This window comes from Mytilus trossulus, chromosome 14 (assembly GCF_036588685.1).
Source record: "Mytilus trossulus isolate FHL-02 chromosome 14, PNRI_Mtr1.1.1.hap1, whole genome shotgun sequence".
NCBI lineage: Eukaryota > Metazoa > Mollusca > Bivalvia > Mytilida > Mytilidae > Mytilus > Mytilus trossulus.
This window is the reverse complement of record NC_086386.1, coordinates 67,704,475-67,717,350: the sequence shown is the minus strand read 5'-3', so window position 1 is coordinate 67,717,350 and position 12,876 is coordinate 67,704,475. Positions and strand designations below refer to the sequence as shown.

Genomic DNA, 12,876 nt, shown 5'->3' with positions numbered 1-12,876 from the left:
TGCCTTAGATTAATATCGATTAATGGCTTTAAAGCGCCGGTCACAACAGATCGTACGATTTTTTGTCGTGGAAGATCTATTTAATAGTTGTCGTGGTACTGTCGTGCAAAATGTCAATTTTTTTTTCGAGTGGTCACATCAGCTACGGCATGTCCACGATGATTCCACGATGGGTACACGACAGAAAAAAAATTGTAATTGTATGTCGTGGGTTTGTCGCAAGTCGGTCTTGCAACAGTCGTACGACAATCGTGAGTTGTTTTGGACCATTTTTAAGGTTTTTATGTCTTGCATATGCGCGTGTTTCTGTCATGTCACTGTCGTTAGACTGTCGCACAACAGTCGTGGATCACTCGCGCGTTTGAATCCGAACTACTAGTATATACAGAAGCAATCTCCCATACAGACAGAGTTATCGTCCTTTCCTCCTTACATGTATATTGATAAGCTTTCGAATGAGGTATAATGTATATTTGGAATTAGGGGCTGAAGGGGCGCAACAGTCTATTCCAATATTCAAAATATCTATTCCATTATTTAAAATTGGCTATTTTTCATATTTTTCACGCGTATTTTGCATTTAAGTCCTCCTTTACCCCTCTAATGATCATTGCGTCACAATGAACATGTTATATCTATGAATATTGGACGAGGAACAGCAAAAGTAACATGAAAACAAAAAATATAACGTTTAATATTTATATATATATATATTTTGGTATTCAGGTCGTCCATACATTGAACCAAAGAATTTCTGTTATAAATTGTTAGAGAAATCACTAGTTTATTCTCCGAAACTAAATAAATGAATGAATTAGGTTGAAAATTTTAAAGAGTGCTTTGAACCTTTTTTTCTGATATTAATTTGAATATTTGTTAGATAACATCAAAATGACAAATTCAGAAATACAGTTTCGTTTTATCGAGATAACGATATATTTTTATCGAGATCTCGATATATTAACAGAGATAACGATTTAATAATCTGAGATAACGATTTAATAATCTGAGATTTCGTTTTAATAAATCGAGATAACGATATGATAATCTGAGATCTCGGTATAGCAGTTTCGTTTTATCGAGATAAAAATATAATAAATCGAGATAACGATATAATAATCCGAGATCTGGATATAACAATTTTGTGTTATCGAGATAACGATATATTTTTTATCTAGAACTCGATAAAACGGTTATGTTTTACCGTGATCTCGAATTAAAAAAAATATTTTCTAATTTTTTGTATGTCCCCTTACGGCGTCCGTAGTTCACCATATGTATCTTTTTTACGGTAGACGATAGAATTTTTCAAATGAACATACACCAAGACATGCACATGAACATATGGTGAAAACATGCAACAAAAGCGCGATCAAATGACCTTACATGTAAAATGGAAAATGAAGTGAACAGCCGCCAACTACAAGCCAAAAGATTTTTTGTATATCTGGGATTCCTTTTAATGACATATAATAACAAGAATGTGCCCATAGTACACGGATGCCCCACTCGCACTATCATTTTCTATGTTCAGTGGACCGTGAAATTGGGGTCAAACTTATAATTTGGAATTATAATTACAAAGATCATGATATCATAGGGAACATGTGTACTAAGTTTCAAGTTGATGTAACTTTAACTTTATCAAAAACTACCTTGACCAAAAACTTTAACCTGAACTTTGCACTATCATTTTCTATGTTCAGTGGACGATGAAATTGGGGTCGAAACTATAATTTGGCATTATAATTAGAAAGATCATATCATGGGGAACATGTGTACTAAGTTTCAAGTTGATTGGACTTCAACTTCTTCAAAAACTACCTTGACCAAAAACTTTAACCTGAAGCGAACGGACGCACAGACGGACGAACGAACGAACGAACGGAGGCACAGACCAGAAAACATAATGCCCCTCTACTATCGTAGGTGGGGCATAAAAACACGTTTTTAAATGCCAATGCATGTACACCCATTGATATTATATCGTTTCAACTACAATGATTGCAAATGTTCTTTATTTCAGATAAGTACATAAATGATGTTAACATTATACCACCTGTGAATTGCCATCATCGAATGGAGACAGCATTTTCATACACAATTTAGACAATCATGTTGGTCCACAAACATTTAGTTTTGAGAAAAAAGTTTGGATAAAAACACTGGTCATTCTGCCTTTCGGTCCGTACATTTCGGAGTTGAAGTAACAAAGTTAAAAGAGATTTTAAGAGTCTTGTAAGCCAAATTTAGAAGAACAAACTATATCATTCAAAAGATGTTCCTCAAATTTGAAAGTCATTGACGGTAACGGTTATGTCAAAGCAGGGTGTCAAACAGAATTAAACAGAAATGTTTTTCATATATCAAGAAATTTTTAATCTGCATCCTTGGGAACCATACACATGGGCTCGATTACCGGATATTCATATGTTTACTACATGTTTTTTTCTTCATCTTTTCGACGTATTGCTGTTAATTTGTATTAAAATTGTAACGTCGTTATCAATAAATATTTCATTGTTTACGAGATATATGCAATTTACTATCATTGTCAGGAACTCAAAATACGAAAATAGTGAAAAAGAAATTGATTCAACATTTGTATATCCTCTAACCGAGCCCCTATTGATACAAACTCAACAAAAAGCTATGAATACAAATACGGATATTTCTTGAAATTGACGGTCATCTTTTCATCAATCACGGTCATTCTTATTAATGGTTAAAAGTTGAAAATATATTAATGATGATTTAAGGTCATCTTAGCGATTTTTTTCAAATCGAATTTCCTGTTTCATACACATTTCCAAGTAAAAATTTGTGATTTCCGTGTGAATCTTTTATAAATTTTTATCATACCAATGTAAGCTTTGTAACGAAAATGTTATAGAAACACTTTAACAGACAATACAAATACTGTCCTAATTTTTCATCCGCCATCTTGGGATGACCGTGAATCGAGTTACGGTCATCAGCTTTACCCTAGTGGTAATAGAGTTACTAAATTAAACGATACTTACCTTGGTTTAAGTTGAATTTGAAGCTGAGATATTATTCTAGGCGAATTACCACTATCGAACGTTCCTATACCATGTATAAAACACTAATAATGAGTTTTTTTTATCGGTAGGGAACGTTACTAAACACTCTTACTGAGATGTTTGAAGTTTATTACCACTAGATAACTTTCATATTACACTGATACTGCCATATTCCCGGAAAAAGACCCCCAGAATACAGGTCCGTATACAGAAGTTCATCATCATCAGTTAGTTCACATGAATAGAGACCGCTACCAATGATTTTATCACATAAGATGATCCCATATTGATGCATTCCATTTACACACTAATGTCCCCCACGTAAATATCTTTGATAAGTCGAAAAGTCCGCATTTAGAAATCTCATTATCGTATCATACTGAGTGTCCCCATTTAGGCCATGAAATAAAAGCCATTAATAGTCCCCATTTAGGTCATGAAATAAATGCCATCAATAGTTCCCATTTAGGTCATGAAATAAATGCCATCAATAGTCCCCATTTAGGTCATAAAATAAAAGCCATTAATAGTCCCCATTTAGGTCATGAAATAAATGCCATTAATAGTCCCCATTTAGGTCATGAAATGAATGCCATTAATAGTCCCCATTTAGGCCATGAAATAAAAGCCATTAATAGTCCCCATTTAGAAAGCTCATATCATACATTTGTGAATAGTTTGTGTGTCCCGATTTATTTCACTTAATTTATGTCATCCAAAGGACTTTTCTAAGCTACCGACTGTTACATGTGATTATAATAAGCTCTTTTGTAAGCAAATCTGATATCAAATTAGACACAAGATCAACACAAAAGAAGTCCCCATTTGATCGTGTTGTAGCAGGTGTCCCCACTTGACACCTTAAGACATGTAGACTGAAGTGATCAGATGCTGTCACCCTCCCTACAGCTGTGTTGTTTAAGGTTGTGCTATTGGAAGAGTACCATTTGGCTTTCATCATAAAAAAAACCATGCATCTTTAAAGACTGAGGTTGCAGATGCGCAGTGATTCTCGTCTGATCACTTAAGTGATTCTATGACTACATGAAATTCAAATAAAAACTTCAACTTTAACCAAGGTAAGTATAATTGTTTGATCTAGTAATTAACCTGAAATCTTGGCAGAAAAAAAAGCTTTCTATGTTACCTTTCGTCGTCAGTAGAATCTAGAGTTGTACATGGTGTATTTGGCAGGAAGATGGGATAGATTGCAGATTAGCTAAATTGTCCATTTTAAAAGATCGTGAGATTCAGTCACAGAAAAAAATATATAAGTACATCTAAAGAAGTGACATCTGTACTAGTAACAAGCTCGTTAAATAAAGGCAACAGTAGTATATCGCTGTTCGAAAGTCATATATCGATTGAAAGAAAACAAATCCGGGCTACAAACTAAAGCTGAGATGAGCACATCAACTAAAACAACGAACCAACAGAAACACTGAAGTGCAACAAAAAACCTTTACTTTGTTTCATTTTTTTGTCATACAATACCGTATTGACAGAACAAACGAAATACAGATCACATTTATTAAAAATTAAATTAATATTCTAAATATGCAAATCTAAATACAATAAAACTATTGCAGAAATGTCTCCAGGTGAAACAATTGGTTACATAATTTTGTTTATTTAGGATGTTAAATTCACTTTTTGCATACATTTTTTCATATATCTAAATAACAGTTTTCTGACAATAAACAGATGTATGTTTACATCTCTACATTGTTGAAATAATCACAGTTGTGTTACACATAAAAGACATCAATATATTATTAGCATCTACATTGTTGAAATAATCACAGTTGTGTTACACATAAAAGACATCAATATATTATTAGCATCTACATTGTTGAAATAATCACATTTGTGTTACACATAAAAGACATCAATATATTATTAGCATCTACATTGTTGAAATAATCACATTTGTGTTACACATAAAAGACATCAATATATTATTAGCATCTACATTGTTGAAATAATCACAGTTGTGTTACACATAAAAGACATCAATATATTATTAGCATCTACATTGTTGAAATAATCACATTTGTGTTACACATAAAAGACATCAATATATTATTAGCATCTACATTGTTGAAATAATCACATTTGTGTTACACATAAAAGACATCAATATATTATTAGCATCTACATTGTTGAAATAATCACAGTTGTGTTACACATAAAAGACATCAATATATTATTAGCATCTACATTGTTGAAATAATCACATTTGTGTTACACATAAAAGACATCAATATATTATTAGCATCTACATTGTTGAAATAATCACATTTGTGTTACACATAAAAGACATCAATATATTATTAGCATCTACATTGTTGAAATAATCACAGTTGTGTTACACATAAAAGACATCAATATATTATTAGCATCTACATTGTTGAAATAATCACAGTTGTGTTACACATAATAGACATCAATATACTATTAGCATCTACATTGTTGAAATAATCACATTTGTGTTACACATAATAGACATCAATATACTATTAGCAGTTGCAAGCAGATACATTGTATGGATATATACGCGGTTTATTACAAATATAAGTTGCTGTAGGTTTTAAAAATACACTATTGTTTTCGTTTTTACTTTTTGACAAGCATTTCATCTCTCATACAAGGAATTAACCCTTTCCGGAAGGCTACTTCGAGTAAATCATCTGCAGTATGAATTGTTTTAGGATATTGCTTCACTGCCCATTTCAAAAAGACGCAGAATTCCGACCAATCAACAGAGTTGTCGCTATCCATATCGAGGGCCTGCAACGCTTTTTTAGTATCGTTACATCTGTAACAGGCAAAATAAGGGGACATGAAACCGTTGTAGAAGGAATCGAAATCCAGGAGGTTGTCACCTTGAACTTTATCTTTCAGATCCCATTCGTCCCATCTTTCACGGATTTCTTTAAGTAGGTTTTGTCCATGTGGTGTCTTCATTGGATCGTTGGCGATTTCGTCTCTTATTGCATCTGTGAGTTTTCCCCCAGATCGATCGAACAAAACAGCCAATCCACATTTACTCATATACTCTTCTTTCCTAAATATGATTAAAACATAAACTGTGTAGTTGTGAAAATAGAAAACAAATTAAATATAAAAAAGTACTAACACGAACTTTAATTTGTTTTTGTTCGGTGATGAAGCAGTGTTCGCGGTTTATTTATACCTTGTAACTTTTCATTTCGAAAGTAATTTTAATTCATTTAAACTTTTTTTATTAAAGTGGTTCTATTTTAGGGATTAATTTGCTTTGATCAAATTTTACAATACAATGAACTTATTAGATATAACTGTGGTGAGGTCGATGAAAATTGCGCAATGAAAAGAAAACAAGGAAAAGGTTTTAAATATAAACCATTAGGTCTTTAAAACAAAGCTTTTACAAAGACTTTATAGTGGATAAACTGATGAAAAGGAGAATTATAGAAAAATCCCTCCTCTTCATGAAATATTAGTAAATCAATGCCGGTGAAGATACTGATTAAAAATTATTTAAAAACAATAATCGTACATTTTAAAGAAAATATTTGCTTAATATAAATTGTGTTATTAGAAATTAACATGTGATTGGTAGTTGTCTCAGTGGCAATCATACTGCATCTTCCTATTTTTATTTATAAAAACACGATATGTTACGTTCATTGTTTATCGAGATGATTTTATGAAATTGGATCTAGCTTGTGAAACTGAAATTAAAAAAAAAAAACTCTTTGCTGCAAATTGATAATTAAAATTGGAAAAAATTATTCACTTACAAAATCTAAAGATCTTTCAGGTCACAACTTTACTGAATATACCACATAGTAATTTAACATGTTACAATTTCCTACACTAGATTTTCAAGTCGAGTAAAAACAAAAAAACATTGTCTGTCGGATGAGATAAATGTATGTTCAGTATCAAACACATTTGCACTTACTTTTGAAGTAGTTGCTTTTTCAACCTGTGTTGTATACTTTATAGAAAATGTAAACAAACCTGTTAGCTCGTAAATCTTCTAGCATGACTTCCTTCATTAGATTGGCTCGCTCTATAGTAAAGTCTTCGTTCTCGCCAAAATAATTGACTAACTTTGTTTGGACCATTTCCGCTGATGAAAGGGTGGTTATTCGAATAGGAGCTTGTTCCTCGAAAAAGTCTGCAAAATCAAATTCTTCAGGATTCAAATCAAAAACGAAGTCGAGAGCACGTGCACCATAAACAGGCTGTTTGATGTGGGGATCAACTCCAGTGGTAATTCTGGTCATGTTAATTGCTGCTTTTCTGAGGTACGTGCAATTAAACTTTTTCAGCACTCTTTTGTTTCCCATTCTAATTAGATTAAGTATTGTTACAATAGATGGAGCGTTTCCCATGGCAGCACCTTCTTTTATAACACTGGCCCAAATTCCATTTGCTCCATCCATCAGTACCTGAATATGGAATAAAATGGTCAATTTTGTTTACAAATATGATTACCTAATATTGATGACTCCTTTTCCAAAGCTGATTAATACGAGATTTTTTAAAACAGTAATTTTAAAAAGGATAGACACGTCTTGTTGCCTTTATAACTTAAGGAACTTCATTTCATGGAAACATGATTTTGTAGAAAACTAAAACAAGAATTTAACAGAAAACCCACTATCTTTATAACAAGTAGTTTCGTGATAACTCTTTGAATATAGACTATTCACTTGTTGGTCCATAAATATTTGGGTAGCGTTTGTTGTTCCCAGAAGTTGTTGAGATCTGACAAATGCCATATTTATGCTTTTTTTTTATATTAATCTCTATATCTTTATACTTAGCTAAAATTTACATATGTTAAGCAGTGAAAATACACATGGGTATAATATAAGATATAATCCTTAAATCAATTTAGCCTACATGTTAAATAATAATAAGTTTATTACACAGGTCATAGTTTTCTTCGTTGTGTTTTGTGTACATTTGTTTGTCTGTGTCTGTTTCTTTTGAAGCCATGGCGTTGTCATATTATTTCGACTTATGAGTTTGAATGTCTCTTTGCCTCTATCGCCTCTCTTAATTTTTGGCATTTGAATAACAATACATCACAATCTAAAAAAAAACAAAGAGGCTCTCAAGAGCCTGAATCGCTCACCTTAATTTGTTTGGTTAAATCTCTCATCAATGATTATTTTGGCTTTTCAATTTATTTAAATGTTCTTTGAATTGTCCTATTTTCTTCAAAAGCAAAAAAAAATAATCATTTTCTCCTATGTTCTATTTTAGCCATAGGAGCTATGTTTCTTGACATACAAGGAAATAAAATATAAAATTCATACTAGATACTCTGAAACTCATTTAGCCAAAGTTTGGCTGAAATTGATACAGCAGTTTCAAAGGAGAAGATTTTTTAAAGTAAAACAACATGATGAACAAATTGTGAAAAAAGTCTTTAAATGGCAATAACTCCTTAAGGGGTCAATCGACAATTTTGGTCAATTGACTTATTTGTAGATCTAACTTTGCTTAACATTTTTGCTATTAACAGTTTATCTGTATCTATAATAATATTCAAGATAATAACCAAAAACTGCAAAATTTCTTTAAAATCATCAATTCAGGGGCATTATACCTGAAAAACCAGTTACCCAATTCGGCTGAAAATTTCAGGACAGGTAGACCTTGACCTTATAAATACTTTAACTTCTTGTCTTATTTGCTCTAAATGCTGGAGTTTTTGAGATATAAGCCAAAAACTGCATTTTACCCTGTGTTCTATTTTTAGCCATGACGGCCATGTTTTTTGACGAAATATAAAATAAAACACAAACTTTATTTTATACACTTTACTGATCATTCAGTTGAAGTTTGGTTGAATTTGGTTGAGTAGTTTTAGAGGAGAAGATTTTTTAAAGTTAGCAAATATGATGAACAAATTGTGAAAAATTGTCATTAAAGGACAATAACCCCTCAAGGGGTCAATTGACAATTTTGGTCATATTAACTGATTTGTAGATCTTACTTTGCTGATAATTTTTGCTGTTTACAGTTTATCTTTATCTATAATAATATTCAAGATAATGACCAAAAACTGCAAAATTTCCTTAAAATTACCAATTAAGTGGCAGCAACCCAACAATGGATTGTTTGATTCATCTAAAAATTTCAGGGCTGATAGATCTTGACCTAATGAACATTTTACCTCTTGTCAGATTTGCTCTAAATGCTTTCGTTTTTGAGATATAAGCCAAAAACTGCATTTTACCCCCATGTTCTATTTTTAGCCATGGCGGTCATGTTTTTTTCTCTCTCACAAAATGGAAAATAAAACACAATCTTTATTCTAGATACCCTAAGGATCATTCAGCTAAAGTTTGGTTGTAATTGGTTCAGTAGTTTCAGAGGAGAGGATCTTTGAAATAGTTTACGACGACGACGACGGACGACGACGACGACGGACGACGACGGACGCAAAGTGATTGCAAAAGCTCACATTTCCTTTTAGGAAAGGTGAGCTAAAAAAAGATACCTTTTCATATAATTTAATAGCTGTTTTAAAAGTGCTTTGAACGACATTTTGCCCTATCATTTAATTCTCCCGTTCTACTTTCTTTTTGTAAATAGCCAACAAATAAGATGATTTGGTCAAAAGGCATTTTTGCCACTTTATTACCGAGATCAGATTTGGAAAATTTTTAAGCAACTTATCAGTGAGATATATATACATGCAATAAATTACGATAATTAAAGACATGTAACTTTTACTGTAAACGCATACCTGCAAAGCTACAACATCACAGTAACCAAATTTCTCGTGAACATGAACCAAAAGATGACCTTTGAAATTATTGGCATTCATGACCTTTCTTATATGTTTTGCCCAGGTGCCACATTCCTCTGGAAGAGTTTGCCCTCTTGGTTCCTCAAACATCAGACCAAACAATGGTAGTTTACATAGGAAATCAGTTACTTCAAAAACTCTGTCGGAATCAGTTGGCATAGCATCTGGGAGGTCTCTAAAACTTACGAATACTTTTGCCTCTGAACTCAAATTTTCAAAAACCCAGTCTACCCATTTTTTAAGCAATGCGCACATCTCTTTTGTTGTGAATCTGTCAAAATCGTACGTAGAATCTCCAAGATCGATTTCAAAGATAACGTTATACAGACCAGCTTCTTTCATTTTCCTTAAACCTACAGGTATGCTTTCAGTGTCAGGAACTTTCTTCTTTATTGCTGAAAAAGGCATATAAAGTTTCATAGATATGTTATTATTGAATCAGCATGTTCTGACCTTGTTGCTTGATCTGACTTTTGAATAAAGTGACGGTGATAAATATATAACAGATGTTTACTGTGTCAATCATGCTCAAGAGCTATTTAAAAAAACAAAAACAAAACAAGAGTAAGTTGGAGTTTACAAGACGTAAAGACAAAGCTGTTGATCTTTCTGTAGCACTGAGTTCATCTCGTATTTTGTGGGGTGTTTGTTGCTCCATCTTTAGTTTTTCTGGTAATAAATATTTCTGAGCATGGTCTCTCTGTCCGTCTTTTTTTTCTCTCCATTGACTTATGTTTTTTTGTAATTGCTACGTGATATCTCTTTCCTTATTACACATTGATTGCTTCATGGTTGTTCAACTTTGATTTTTTTAATACATATTCAAAACAATGACTTTATAAGTAACTGACCTTCAGTTATTTCTGAGAAAGCCCAAAGGCCTGCACGATCCTCTCCTTTGTCAACGAGTTGTTTGATAAAGACATCATCTACACGAGTGCTGTGGTTGAAGGAGGCAACTATGGTATGCTTAAATCCACATTTTTTAACTTCGTCATAAACTTTCCACTTGTTTTCAATTGTGTGACCTCTAAGCTGACCTACTGTGCTCTCTCTTATTGAGTTGTCTAGGACAAACAAATCTAAATCTTTCAGTACTTGGTATTTCTTTAAACTTTCGGTCACGTCTTGTTCATAGACCTTGGCCAAGTTTTTAAACTCCTCATTGCATGCTTCACGTGCCATTTTTTTTATCTGAAAATATTAATGATGCATGGTCACTAAAATTTGATCAATTAAAACATGAAAATAACAATTATGAAGTCACTTTTCTGTGTTTACCTTCACCAGAAAAGTCTCAGACCCAACAATTGGATAGCAAAGGATTACGGAAGGGTATAGGTATATGTTTTAATTGTTGTTGCTATTGACTTCTTGCGTTATATCATACTTATGGATATATTCTATGTCAACTGGTGTGGCGATATCGAAATAAGTCAATTATCATAAACTGACATAATCACAAACTAATACATGAGAACTAAACAAAAAATGTCAAAGTCGATAGACGATGACTGAGGGGGCGAGGCCACATAATCTCCATGGAAATGAGATATGCCAATGCTTATGCAACTGCATACCAATTATCATTAACTTACCACTTGTGGTTCCCCATAAACTGACCTAATCACAAACAAACACATGAAAACAAAACAAAATTTCAAACTCATTATACCATAACTGAGGGTTGGACCTATTAATTTCCATGAGAAGGAAATGTGCCAATACTAATACAACTGCATACCAAATGTCTTTGACTTGCCACAAGCGGTTCACCATAAGCTAAACCTAACCACAAACTTATACATAATTTGATTGTTGACGTCGATGCAGCTGCCACTGTCGTCGGAAACAGCATACCTATGTCTCGATTTTTTAACTCCATCAAGCCAGACAAAAAATAGAATGCATTAATAAAGTTATGGTCCAAAACCAGGCCAAAAACTACAAGGTACATAAACAATGTTTTTCTTTAATTTCTTATTTTAAAACTGCCAAATTATGTTTCAAATACATTTATTTATTTTTTCCTAACTATAATACAAAACAATATATTATATTTTTTATGTCGTACAGACGTTTCTGCTAGGTCTGATGACTTTTAGCGCCTTGTGTTAAACTAGAGAAAGTTCTAGTGAAAGATTTTTATTCTTGAAAAATGACAATAAAAACTTTAAGGAAGGCTATTTCTAAGCTTGTAGGGGTAACCAGGTAGGGAAATAGAAAACACTCTTTACATACATAGTTCTTTAAGTTTTTGAGGGCCTTAAACAGTGTTAATATAAAAAAAAAAGAAGATGTGGTATGATTGCCAATGAGACAACTATCCACAAAAGACCAAAATGACACAAACATTAACAACTATAGGTCACCGTACGGCCTTCAACAAGGAGCAAAGCCCATACCGCATAGTCAGCTATATGTAGATTGTGAAAAACTACTTGGTTTATATATTGACAAAAACTTAAATTGGAATCAGCAAATAGATAAAATGTCAATTACTATATCAAATAGAATCAATTTATTACAAAAGATAAGAAAATATTTACCTATGCATATACGAATTATCTATTTTAATGCTTATATTCTGCCATTATTTGATTATTGTTGCAATATATGGGGAAGTTGTTGTGAAAGTGGAATAAATAAACTTAATAAGTTATTAAAGAAATCTGCTAGGGTTATAGTAGAAGCTGACATAATGACATCATCCAGTTTATTGTTTAAAAGTTTACACTGGTTAAATGTGGAAAAACGAATTCAATACCAAAAGGCAATACTTGTATTTAAATCAATTAATGGCATGGTTCCTAACTATTTAGAAGAAAATTTTCATTTTACTAATAATCAAAACTATAACTTACGTTCAGCTGATGAAAAACTATTAAATCTTCCAAAACCAAAAACAATTTTTTTAAAGAAAACATTTACATATTCAGGCTCTCAAATATGGAACAGTTTACCAAATGAAATCAAAATGAGTGATACACTTGTATCTTTTAAAACAAAATG

General features: G+C 32.3%; 1 protein-coding gene across 4 annotated transcripts in view; it reads right to left on the bottom strand.

Annotated features, from left to right (window-relative positions):
- Positions 1-4,560: 4,560 nt before the first annotated feature.
- Positions 4,561-12,876, bottom strand: part of LOC134695870 (uncharacterized) — a 29,728-nt gene continuing 21,412 nt past the window's right edge. For all 4 annotated transcript variants that reach the window (XM_063557332.1, XM_063557335.1, XM_063557333.1 and 1 more), the window contains 4 exons: positions 10,716-11,058; positions 9,802-10,259; positions 7,053-7,486; positions 4,561-6,111 (listed from right to left, as the gene is read on the bottom strand). In XM_063557332.1, the coding sequence (XP_063413402.1) occupies positions 5,661-6,111; positions 7,053-7,486; positions 9,802-10,259; positions 10,716-11,049 (1,677 nt within the window). In that variant the 5' untranslated portion in view covers positions 11,050-11,058 and the 3' untranslated portion in view covers positions 4,561-5,660. The remainder of the gene's footprint in view (positions 6,112-7,052; positions 7,487-9,801; positions 10,260-10,715; positions 11,059-12,876) is intronic.